The following is a 12660-nucleotide window of genomic DNA, read 5'->3' on the forward strand; positions in this document are numbered from 1 at the left end:
CTGGGACTTTTCAGTTTAGAAAAGAGACGACTTGGGGGGGGGGACAAGATAGAGGATTATAAAATTATGCATGGGATGGAGAGAGATGAAGAAGAGAGAAGAGATTGGATTTATACCCTGCTGCCCTTCACTACCCAAAGGAGTCTCAGAGCGGCTCACAGACTCCCTTCCCTTCCCCTCCCCACAACAGACACCCTGTGAGGTAGGTGGGGCAGAGCTGTTGACAGAAACGGCTCTTTTTCAAGGACAGCTCTTATCAGAACTAGGGCTTGCCCAAGGTCACCCAGCCAGGTGCAAGTGGAGGAGGAGTGGGGGAATCAAACCCGGTTCTCCCAGTTTAGAGTCCGCGCACTTAACCATGACACCAAACTGGTGAAGAAGAGATTGGATTTGTACCCCACCGATCACTACCCAAAGGTGTCTCAGAGCAGCTTACAAACCCCTTTCCCTTCCCCTCCCCACAGCAGACACCCTGTGAGGTGGGTGGGGCCGAGAGAGCTCTGACAGAAACGGCTCTTTTTTCAAGAACAGCTCTTATCAGAACTAGGGCTTGCCCAAGGTCATCCAGCCAGGTTAAAACATCAAATGGCCAAGTGATTAAGAGAGTCTGGCAAAGCAAAGCTATGACGCAGCAGCAGCAGCAGCAGAACTGGAAGCAGGAGACGGCCGGTTCCACTGTGGGCCTGATGGAAGCCCTCCGGGGGCCTAATCCGGCCCCCCGGGCCGCACGTTTGACACCCCTGCTCTAGGCGATGTACAAAGCTTAAACCATAAAAGCATAAAACCATATGCAGCATATTATACAGTATTTAAAAGCAAGTGGCAAAACTTTTGCAGTTCCCTTCCATATCTGGTCTGTGAGTGGAATGAACTCCACAAGGGATGGGGATCCAGGTGGTGTCCTCGCGATGGTGTGAACCATTGCTGCCCTCAACCAAACGCCTGGCGGAACATCTCTGCCTTACAGGCCCAGCGGAATTCCGTAAGATCCCGCGGGGCCCTGATGTCGTTTGGCAGAGAGTTCCACCAGGGCGGGGCCGGGCGTGAAAAGGCCCCGGCCCTGGTTGAGGTCAGCCGGATGTATCTAGGGCCGGAGGACACCAGCAAGTTGTTCCGTGAAGAGCGTTATGCTCTCCCGGGGGTATACTAGCAACTTGCTTTTCTTAGCCCCGTGTTGTATTACAGATGCAAAAATACAACAAACACCGTGTGAAACAATGCAGTACGTTAATATGATAGTAACGGTAACACTCTTTGTATTCAGTACAATATAGAATAAGGCTGCGGTCACACGGAGCATTAGCCACACTACAGAGACGGAAGATAGGCGGATTTTCCGGGCGCGATCACACCGCAACATCTGGGAAGCGTAGAGCTCCCGGGGCGAACCCGAGGCTTCCCGCCGAAGATGCGGCGTAAAAAACTAGTACCTCCGAGGTACTAGTTTCCGGAAACCGCGGGGCAAGGGCGGGCGTCTGATCGCGTTTCCGGTGGTAGTTCGTGGCATCCGGCGCCCGCCCATGTCCCGTCGCAAAAAGTCCCCCCCCCAAGTCTCCACGGGATGCGCACACGCACCCAACGGTGCATGCACACACTTCGGTTAAAAAAAACACACAACCCCATTTGCCACGGCAGCGGCGCCTAGCCCTTGCTGCTGTGATCGCGTCGCGCCGCGCCGCTTTTTTGCCGCGCCGCAGGATTGTCGTGTGATCAGCACCTCCCCCCGAACCACGGGACGTCAGCAGAACGTGTGATCCGGCAGCCGCGCGTTAGTTTGCTCCGGGGCAAACAGCCACGCTTCCCCCGCCGCATTTTCCGGCCCGTGTGACCTGGACCAAAGTTCAGTAAGTCAATAGCCGTGGCACAATGAGCATATATATACCCCAACAGGTGTTAATTCTCACAGGCAGAGTCTCTTTAATTTTTCTTCTGTTGACAGAATGAAGTCGTCAACACGCTTCTCCGGACTGTAAGTATGCAGCTTCAGACGGACTTCCTCAGAACTGCAAATAGGCTGGAAGCAAAGCCTGCAAATGTTATACGTATACAGTAACCATTTTGCCAAGCTGAAGAGAAACGAGGCAGCGGTTACAGGATTCTGTTCTGCGTTGTATAATATTGGAAGGCTTTGGTTCCAGTCTGTTTGCATGAACTGCGGGACTGGATGCAGATAATGGATGTGTTCATGGCCATGTGCTATTGGAGCCCTGTTTTACATGTAAGGAAGCACTCAGTTAAATCTCATTCACCTGGGATCTGTTGTATATCCCAGTGACAGAACCACTGTGACAGGAACCGGGGTCCTTGGAAGAAACTGCTGCAGGTTGTCTTTTGAATAGGTATAGATAGGAACTCTTGGTCTGGGGCAATTGATGCTCTGTATTCTTGGTGCTTGGGGGGGGCAACAGTGGGAGGCCTTCTAGTGTCCTGGTGTTAGCCATGCTGCCATGAGGTTTGGGATGTTCTTTCAGTGTCTGTGTAAATTGCTTTCGCATTCCTTTCTCTCTGCTCTGCACTAAAATGCTAATCTCCAAAGCCGTACAGGTGGTAATGTGTGTTGTCTGCCTTCAAGGCCGACCGTGGGAGCCGCACAATTCCCAGATTTGCCTAGTAACGCTTGCCGGCTCTAGCCCGCGCGCAGGAAGGTGCCTAATTGGCCAGCACAGTGGGGGCGTGCATACGAATGCCCTATATCTCATTAGGTTCAAGAGGCAACTGCTATTCTTAACAGTGACTATGTTAATGCATCTATGGCTCTTCAATAAAAGTATAACTTTTCTAAAGAAGTGGCCCCACCGGTGGACCCAACTGGTGGACCTCCTGATGGCACCTGGTATTTTTGGTGACTGTGTGACAGAGTGTTGGACTGGACGGGCCGTTGGCCTGATTAATGCTCCCTCTAAGCTGTGGAGTCTTGTGAGCAAAAATCCTACTGTGTGAATTCCTGGCATTAAAGTTGTGAGCGAGCGACTTGGCCGCTGCATAAATTAGTTTGCTCTGGAGCCATCCCTCCCTGAGCTGAGACAGAAATGGGTGCGCTGGAGGCTAAAAAACTGTGAGCTTGCTCACACTCACTCAGCTTAGAGGGAACATCCAACGTTGGCTTCTCTTACGTTCTTATGGGTGTGTCGGGCAGTGGGGAGGGGGGAATATAAGTCGAATAAATGCATATATAAATAAACCCCCCTCCTTTTCCATTTTTAAGCCAGCAGCCATGGGTTCTGTAAGAGGAGACCACTTCAAGGACATCAGCCCTGTGATAACGCCCGAGGGGAACGTCGTGATGAGCTTCAGTTTCGACAGCTACCAGCTGGAAGAAGAGGAGCTCCAGGCCAAAGGGTGCCAGGCCAAAGGAGTCCTCACCTTCATGGAGCCAGGTAAGCGGCCACATTTCTCGGCGTAATTCCCATAGAGACAGAGAGTTATCTAGACTGGACTACTGCAGTGTGCTCTGCTTGGGGCTACCCTTGAAGAGTGTTCAGAAGCTGCAGCTAGTTCGGAATGCTGCGGCCGGACTGCTGGTCAGGGCCATTGATCGGGAGCACATGTGCTCATTGCTGCAGCAATTACACCGGCTACCGATCTGCTCCCGAGCCCAATTCAAGGTGTCGTTTTTGTCTTCTAAAGCCCTACGTGGCTCGAGACCCCAGGGAATCTGAAGGACGGTCTTCTCCCCTGTGTTCCTGCCCAGGAATTTAGATCACACAGAGAGGCCCTCCTGACTGTCCCACCCATCAAAGGAGCTTGTCTGGTGGGCACGCAAGAGAGGGCCTTTACGGTGGTAGCCCCACGATCATGGAACAACTTCCCCAGGAAGGTGCGCCTGGCGGCAACGCTCCCTCCAAACTGTGGAGTCTTGTGAGCAAGAATTCTCCTTTGTGAGCTACTGGCATTAAAGTCGTGAGCGAGCCATTTGGCTGCTGCATCCAGGGGTCGTTTCGTAGAAAAAGAGCTAGGGGAACTCATTAGCATAACTCATTAGCATATGCCACACCCCCTGACATCACCGGAAGTGTGTCATAAGGCCACGCCCCCTGACATCACCGGAAGGCCCTCCCTGGCCCCAGGCAGGCAGGCAGGGGTGGGGAGAGGCAGGGAGGAAGCAACTTACCCTCCCTCTTCTCCTGCCTCCTCCTGGCTGAATGAGGGCCGGAAGCGGGGCGGCCGGAAGCAGGGGGTGGGGCTTTGTCATGTGCCCCGCCCCCCGTACCTCACCTGGGGGAACTGTGATCCCCCGCGATCCCCCCCGATATGACCTCTGGCTGCATCAACTAGTTTGCTCTGGAGGCCGTCCTTCCGGAGCGGAGACAAAAATCTGTGCGCCGGAGGCTAAAAAGCTGTGCTAGCTCACACTCCCTCAGCTTAGAGGGAACATCCAACATTGGCTTCTCTTACGTTCTCAGCCCCTCACGTTCATTCTTCAGGAGGCAGCTGAAGTCGGTTTTTATTTTGGACTGCACTTGACTAATTTAGCTTTTAATCGTTGGCAGTCCTAGTTGAGATTTTAAACGGTCATACTTTATGTGTTTCTCTGACTGTGGTTTTATTTATAGCGCAAGCCGCCTTGAGTGTCACGAGGTAGAACGGTGGCTAATACCTTTAGTGGTAGATACCAGAAATTTCCAATCAGCATTGATTACTTACGCAAATCCTGTTCTTTCCTTTGGGAAGTAGTGTGTCCTGATCAGGGGTCATTTCGTAGAAAAAGAGGTGCAGGAGCTCATTAGCATAACTCATTAGCATAACATTTGCATATGCCACACCCCCTGATATCACCGGAAGTGTGTCAGAAGGCAACAGCCACCGCTCAGGCTCCACTGGACTGTTTTGGATTGCTAGCCATTGGGGGGGGGGATGTGCAGATCTGCCCTCGCAGAGGAGGGAGAGCTTGTACCTGAATAAAACTTGGTCTTAAAGGTGCCACTGGACTGTTTTAGATTGCTAGCTATTGGGGGGGGGGACGTGCAGATCTGTCCTTGCAGAGGAGGGAGAGCTGGTACCTGAATAAAACTTGGTCTTAAAGGTGCCACTGGACTGTTTTGGACCGGGGGGCTGGGGGGAGCCCTGCAACTTACCTGGCTGCTTCTTGCTCCGACTGAGGGCTGCTAAGAGCAGGGGGTGGGTCTTGTTGCATGTGCCCGCCCCCTGGGCTCTTTACTGCCGGAGCCACTGATATCTCCTCTGCTCTGTATGTTTATCCTATCCTTTGCGGAAGCTGTCTATCCTGGTAGCTGCCACCACTTCCTGCTGCAGTGAATTCCACGTGTTAATTACTCTGGCTGAGGAAGTACTGCTCATCAATTTCATTGAGTGCCCACAAATTCTTGTATTGTGAGGAAGGGAGAAAGGTAGTGCATTCTCTACTTCCCTATCCCATGCATAATTTTGTAAAACCTGTCATGTCCACCCCCTCAGTTGTCGTTTCTACAACCTTTAACCTTTCTTCATAGGGAAAGTGTTCCGTGCCCCTAATCATCTTAGTTGCCCTTTTCTGCACTTTTTTTCCAGTGCTATAATATCTTTTTTCAGGTGCAATGACCAGAACGGGTACACAGTATTCCAAATGAGCCAGTGGTTGATATTGCACACAGTTCTCTTTATTTCTTTCTGTGAGTGAAGGTGTCTCCGAGGCAAGAACGCATATTCACTTGGGTAGCTCCCTCTAGGGTAGATTCCAGACCTCACACCGCAGCAAAGTTCCTAGGTCAGCTCCCTGGAGACAATGATAACCGTCTCTGCAGTTTGACCCGAGTCCCATTTTTTTGGCCGAAAAGCATTCGGTTGTCGGGGTTGTCGGCTGTCACAAGTCTTGGGAGGAAAGCATAATTTTATAGACACCGTGCAGGTTATCAGGTCCCGCTTCAGTAGAATGTAATACAGTGTTTTATTTTAGATGGTTCTCCAACATAATGTGCTGCCTTTGGGGAGTTTGGAACACAGCAATCTATGCAAAACTGAATTATTCAAGAGGGCTTGTCTGCACAGGTTTTGCAGTGGATGAAACGGTTTTACAAACCTGCTTGGATAAATTAGGTTTCCCTTGCTTGAAAGCCAGTTGAATCCAACTCTAGGGATGCGGTGCTCATCTCCGTTTCCAAGCCGAGGATCCAACGCTGTCCAAAGACGTTTCCGTGGTCATGTGGCCGGCATGACTAGACGCCAAGGCACCCAGAACGCTGTTACCTTCCTACCGAAGTGGTACCTATTTATCTACTTGCAATGTCTTGCTTTCGAACTACTAGGTTGGCAGGAGCTGGAACTAGAGACGGGAGCTCACTCCGTCATGCGACACACTCAGGTCTCGAACTGCTGAACTAACGACCTTCCAGTCTGCAGCTCAGCGTCTTAACCACTTGAGCCACCGCAGCCCCATTTGGATAAATTAGGGTTCCCGTATTTTGAAAAGCAAAGAAGAGGCCATGTTTCATGACTGTCTACTTTAAACAAGTGATCACTTAGACAAATCTCGTTTTAAATACCCCCCTACTATTTAAGCTGTGATAATTGCTACTTATTAAGAACATTTAGGGATTCTTCTTTTTTTTAAAGACGTACCGGAACTCTTAAGAGGGAAATGAGGTTTTCAATCTATATACTGAAAACTCATGAACTCTTAAACATAGTTAAAGGAATTTTGTCAAAGAGGTTCCAGAACTCTGTCCCAGCGCATTCCCCCAGGGAAAAAGAACTCGGGTCCCCACCCGGCGTACTAGCCACACCGCACCAGCCTTGGGCTGCATCGTGCTGCAAATCCGTGTGGGCACCCGAAGCCCCCAGAATTTGATCCTGAACGTCCAATTATCTAGAATGGCACAGTGGAATCCTGTGCGTGCTTACTCAGAAGTAAATCCCGCAGTGTTCGAGGCGAAGTCAGCAGGCAGAGGATTCTGCATGTCTTGCTAGTTTTCCAGATACAGGGAGCCGGGCCCGTAGCCAGTATTTTGTGGCTTCTGGGGCAAATTTTGTTTTCTGGTGGGGCTGCCATAGTGAGGGGGGGTGGCACGCACCCCTCCCCCTCCCCTCCTGCAGGATTTAAAGGGCCCTTCAGCTGATCAGCAGAGAGTACGTGGCCCGCCGATCAGCTGAAGGGCCCTTTGGTGTAGTGGTTGAGTGCACGGACTCTAATCTGGGAGAACCGGGTTTGATTCCCCCACTCCTCCACTTGCACCTGGCTGGATGACCTTGGGCAAGCCATAGTTCTCTCAGAGCTGTCCTTGAAAAAGAGCAGTCTCCGTGAAGCGCTCTCTCAGCCCCACCTACCTCACAGGGTGTCTGTTGTGGGGAAGGGGAGGGAAAGGAGTTTGTAAGCTGCTCTGAGACTCCCAGTGAAGGGCAGGGTATAAATCCAATCTCTTCTTCTTCTAAATCTTGCCGGAGGGGAGGGAAAGGGGCACACAACCCCCCCACCCCGCTTCTTCTCAAAAAGCTGGGGGGGGGGCTTAAAAAGCAAGGACCCATTAAGGGAGGGGGCTGGCCCTTTAAGGAAGGGGGCGGCGCCCTCAATAGCCCCACTGTTGCTATGGGCCAGCAGGGAGCCTGTCATGTGGAGCAGAGGATTCTGACATGTAACTCTGATGCTGCCCCCATTCTGGAATCCCCAGAGGGTTTGGATCTAAGCGGCGCTTGCTTGCCTGCTTCAACTGGTTTGCGTGTCCCAGCCTTAATGTTGGCCCTTCCCAGAGAACCCAGCTTCTCTTGCAATACGGTTCATCGGCCACCCACTGTCACCGGTCCTTCCAAGCACCATATTGTTCTTCTGCCTGGCGCCAGCTCCTCCGTGAACGTGCAGATGGGAACACACATGAAGCTACCTTGCATTGAATCAGACCATCAGTGTATCAAGATGCTATTGCCTATTCTGACTATTAGCAGTTCTCCAGGGTCTCAGGCAGATGTCTTTCCCATCACCTACCACCTGGTCCTTTTAACTGGAGATGCCGGGGATTGAACCTGGGACCTTCTGCGTGCCAAGAAGAGGCTCTTCCACTGAACCACAGCCCCTATCAAGGTGCTATTGCCTATTCTGACTATTAGCAGTTCTCCAGGGTCTCAGGCAGATGTCTTTCCCATCACCTACCACCTGGTCCTTTTACCTGGAGATGCCGGGGATTGAACCTGGGACCTTCTGCATGCCAAGCAGAGGCTCTTCCACTGAGCCACGGCCCCTGTTCTTGAGGATGTCAGGCAGAGAGCCTTCCTGAGCAGATCCTTTAACTGGAGGCTCCTAGAATTGAACATGGACTGCATGCGGAATACATGCTGTTTCACTGAGCCCCAATTGGTTCTGGCTGCTTATGTCTGCACGTAGTCCGGTCTGGTACTGTGGGGCTTTAACAATGCTTAAGGGCTTGTGAAATATGAAGACCACGGCAGGTTTTCTCTTCCCCTTTGCCGGTGTGCCCAGCGTTTCAATTGATTTTTTTTTTTTAATTCCCCTGAGGACACAAAAGCAATCCGTGCGGAACAGGCTAGGCTTACCTTTTATGTATTCATTCCTTTATGGAAATGCTTGCTATCCCGCGTTTCCAAACAAATTGCGTGAGGAAGCCCACAGAAGTACAGACTGTGCCTGTAACGGTTGCATAAAATTTGTAAAGAACGGGGCGGGCGGGGGGGGGAGCAGTTATCAATAATACGTTTACGACAGTGCTAAGAAGGTAACACAGCAGTGAAAGCTGACTTTTCCTTTTACGATCAAGGAGGGCGCGAGGAAATAAAATAATTTTGTTCTCGGGCCTAGAAGGATGCAGCGCAGTTCCGAAACTGGGATGCTGCAACGGAGGCGGTCCTGAATCGCCAGTTCCAGGTTGGGAAATCCCTGGAGATTTGGGGCAATGCTCCCTCCAGGCTGTGGAGTCTTGTGAGCAGCAATTCTACTTTGTGAGCTACTGGCATTAAAGTTGTGAAAGAGCGATTTGGCTACTGCATCGATCAGTTTGCTCTGGAGCCATTTTGAAGACAAAATATGTGTGTAAGCCGGAGGCTACAAAACTGTGAGCTAGCCTACATTAACTCAGCTTAGAGGGAACACTGATTCTGGGATAACTCCAGGTCCCATCTGGAGGTTTATGAAGATAGAACAAGGGGAAAAGACAGTGTGCCCATTATCTAAAACAAATGAATACTGCAAATGCAATTAACAAGTCTTATTTTTGTTGTTCAGTCGCACAGTCGAGTCCGACTCTTCGCGACCCCATGGACTAGATCCCGCCAGGCTCTCCTGTCTTTATATTCAGTTATCAAGGTTTTCTTATACCAACTCCAAAAAGAATTAATACCACGTCAAAAGTTCCAAGCCAGAGTTGCGGTAGAACACATAAAGTCCCCAAACTCAAAATGCAGCAATCGTGAGCTGTAAATCAAGGTTACAATGTAACTCTACTGGTTCCGAAGTTCTCAATATGACAAATTCATATAACAGATCAACAGTTGGAAGTTATGCAGCAACGTGTATCCTAGGCGTGTAAACAAGTTTCCGTCTGCATTTTCAAAGCTGCAACTCATGCCAGTTTGGTGTAGTGGTTAAGTGCGTGGACTCTAATCTGGGAGAACTGGGTTTGATTCCCCACTCCTCCACTTGCAGCTGCTGGTGTGACCTTGGGTCAGCCACAAGTTCTCTCAGAGCTGTTCTCTCAAGGGCAGTTCTCAAAAGAGCTCTCTCAGCCCCACCTGCCTCACAGGGTGTCTGTGGTGGGGAGGGGAAGGGGAAGGAGATTGTCAGCTGCTCTGAGACTCCTTTGAGTAGCGCAGGGTGGGGTATAAATCCAATCTCTTCCTCTTCTTTTCTTCTAAGTGACTGGCCTATAGCAGAGCGGGGATTCGAACCTGGGTCTCCCCGATCCTAGTGTGACACTCTAACCCCTGCACCCCCACTGGCTCTTTTACTCCCAGTTAAGATTTTTTTTTAACCCATGCTCCATTGTTCTGCTAATTTTGGAGTTCTTCTGGCAGGGAGAATCCTGAATTGTAAGGGAGGGGCCGCGGCTCAGTGGCAGAGCCTCTGCTTGGCATGCAGAAGGTCCCAGGTTCGATCCCCGGCATCTCCAGCTAAAAGGGATCAGGCAGTAGGTGACGTGAAAGACCTCAGCCTGAGACCCTGGAGATCTGTAAAGAGGGGCTGTGGCTCAGTGGCAGAGCCTCTGCTTGGCATGCAGAAGGTCCCAGGTTCAATCCCCGGCATCTCCAGTTAAAAGGATCAGGTAGGAGGTGATGGGAAAGACCTCTGTGCCTGAGACCCTGGCTCAGTGGCAGAGCCTCTGCTTGGCATGCAGAAGGTCCCAGGTTCAATCCCCGGCATCTCCAGTTAAGGGGATCAGGTAGGAGGTGATGGGAAAGACTTCTCCCTGAGACCCCGGAGAGCTGCTGCCAGTCTGAGTGGACAATGCTGACCTGGATGGGCCAATGACCTGGTTCAGTATAAGGCAGCTTTCTGTGTCCACATCTATCGACACGATCTTATATTTGCTGAGCTTCTGTTAGACCGATATCCAGTGCGTCTGCCCCTTAATCTCTCTACATATTTGTGGTGTGGTGTTTGGCGACGAGGCACAGCAAAGATCTGGTATTTGAGCCCCCTCCTGGGTACGAGCTGAAAGGTTGCAATTCATCGAATGGAATTTAATCAGAACGGGATTTATTGTGTGGCGCGCGTCGACCCTACGGGCGCGAGACACCCCGCGAAACCCTGCCATTTGCAGACATTAAACGCCTGCCTTTTAAAAATTGAAGCCGGAAATGGTGTTTAAATCCCTCCTTCTCCAGCTGAGAAGCTGGGAACCCGGTGGTCGGCTCGCTGTTGCAAAAATGGGCAGAGTGCAAGCAGATTGTTGCCTTCATCGGGTCTGCCTCACTTGCCCGTTTCTCTCTGGGGTGGCAATTTCCTGCAGGGTTTCTTGGGAGTGAGCCCAGTCGATCTCAACGGGAGCTGTCGACGAGTCAATGTTTTCCTTCCTTCCTTCCTTCCTTCCTTCCTTCCTTCCTTCCTTCCTTCCTTCCTTCCTTCCTTCCTTCCTTCCTTCCTTCCTTCCCTTCCTTCCCTTCCCTTCCCTTCCCTTCCCTTTCCTTTCCTTTCCTTTCCTTTCCTTTCCTTTCCTTTCCTTTCCTTTCCTTTCCTTTCCTTTCCTTTCCTTTCCTTTCCTTTCCTTTCCTTTCCTTTCCTTTCCTTTCCTTTCCTTTCCTTTCCTTTCCTTTCCTTTCCTTTCCTTTCCTTTCCTTTCCTTTCCTTTCCTTTCCTTTCCTTTCCTTTCCTTTCCTTTTCTCTTCTTTCTTGCACGTGTGAAATATTTATATCTCACACTGTCGATGAAAACCTTTCTGGCACAGCCCACGACATCCGTTAAAGATAACGAAAGGCTAGAAACGAGAACCGGCAGCGCAGCGATTTAGGAAACAGTGCTATAACAACGCATCAAAGCAGGGATGAAAAGAGGGGAGATGGGTACAAAGAAAGGGAAGCAGGGGCTCTTTAGTCTAAAACCCGGAACAAAAAATGGTAGGACAACCAGCAGAGGGAAAACCGGGCAGGGCTGGCCGCTTTACAAAACAGTTTTGGGGAATAAAACAGTGTTTTCAGAGGATGCCAGAAGGACAGCAGATTCGGCGGCAAGTGAATTTCTGTTGGGATAGAGTTCTGGGGGCCACTCATCCTACCTGGGGAGGGGCTGTGGTTCAGGGGCAAAGCGCCTGCTTGAGGTCCCAGGTTTTATCCCTGGCATTTCCAGTTGAAAAGGAACAGGTGGTCTAAAGTGTCAGGCGGGTTTATACGATATATGATAAGTAAATAATATTTTTGTCGTCATGTCTGTTTTTAAATGGCTAGTCGCCTTGATGGCCGTTATTACTCTTACAGACATTTCTAGTGCAGTGTTGAGAGCGACACACTGTCAGCTATGCTGCCATGGGGGTTGGGGAGTTCATTCTGTGTCTTGGTAATTGCTCTTGCATTCCTATCCCTGCTGTTCGGCCTTTGCTGAAACGCTTATCTCTACAGATGTGCAGGAGGAGGTTGTGTTGTCTGGGAGTCTCCTATGTACAGCGAGAGACTCCTGGTTCCCAGCTTTAGCCACCTAATGGTTTCCTAACTTATCCCGCGTGATTGGAAGGGTACCTAATTTGCCCATGCCATGGGGGGGGTATGCATACAAATACCCTATATCCTATTAGGCTCTATTGGTTGCCACCATTCTCAACAGTGCCTGTGTTACTGCATCTATAGCTCTGCAATAAAAGTATAACCGTTCCTGAATGCGTGTACTGCGTTGTTGGCTGTGGGTTCTGACACACACGTTTAAAATGAGTGATGGGAAAAGCCCCTTTTGTCTGAGGTCGGAATCAGTGTTCCCTCTAAGCTGAGTGCAATAAAAGTATAACCGTTCCTGAATGCGTGTACTGCGTTGTTGGCTGTGGGTTCTGACACACACGTTTAAAATGAGTGATGGGAAAAGGCCCCTTTTGTCTGAGGTCGGAATCAGTGTTCCCTCTAAGCTGAGTTAGTGTGAGCCAGCTCACAGTATTTTAGCCTCTTGGCTAAACCTAAACGCCAAACAACTTCGGTGGGCTGATTTCTTCTCTAAGTTTCAATTCACCCTACACCATTTCCCGGGCAAATCAAACTCTCTGGCGGATGCCTTGTCCCGCCTACCGCAGCACAAAATACCCCCT

The 12660-nt window shown here is 50.5% G+C and overlaps 1 protein-coding gene across 1 annotated transcript in view; it reads left to right on the forward strand.

Moving 5' to 3' along the window:
* The window catches only part of SLC29A4 (solute carrier family 29 (equilibrative nucleoside transporter), member 4), a 71779-nt gene that overhangs the window by 30790 nt on the left and 28329 nt on the right, over nt 1–12660 (forward strand). The window contains exons 2-7 of the mRNA XM_015423867.1: nt 968–1069; nt 1940–1969; nt 3206–3377; nt 5775–5780; nt 7973–8008; nt 11887–11910. Coding sequence (XP_015279353.1) covers nt 968–1069; nt 1940–1969; nt 3206–3377; nt 5775–5780; nt 7973–8008; nt 11887–11910 — 370 coding nt within the window. The remainder of the gene's footprint in view (nt 1–967; nt 1070–1939; nt 1970–3205; nt 3378–5774; nt 5781–7972; nt 8009–11886; nt 11911–12660) is intronic.

Source organism: Gekko japonicus, unplaced genomic scaffold, assembly GCF_001447785.1.
Source record: "Gekko japonicus isolate JY-2015 unplaced genomic scaffold, Gekko_japonicus_V1.1 scaffold2219, whole genome shotgun sequence".
Lineage (NCBI taxonomy): Eukaryota > Metazoa > Chordata > Lepidosauria > Squamata > Gekkonidae > Gekko > Gekko japonicus.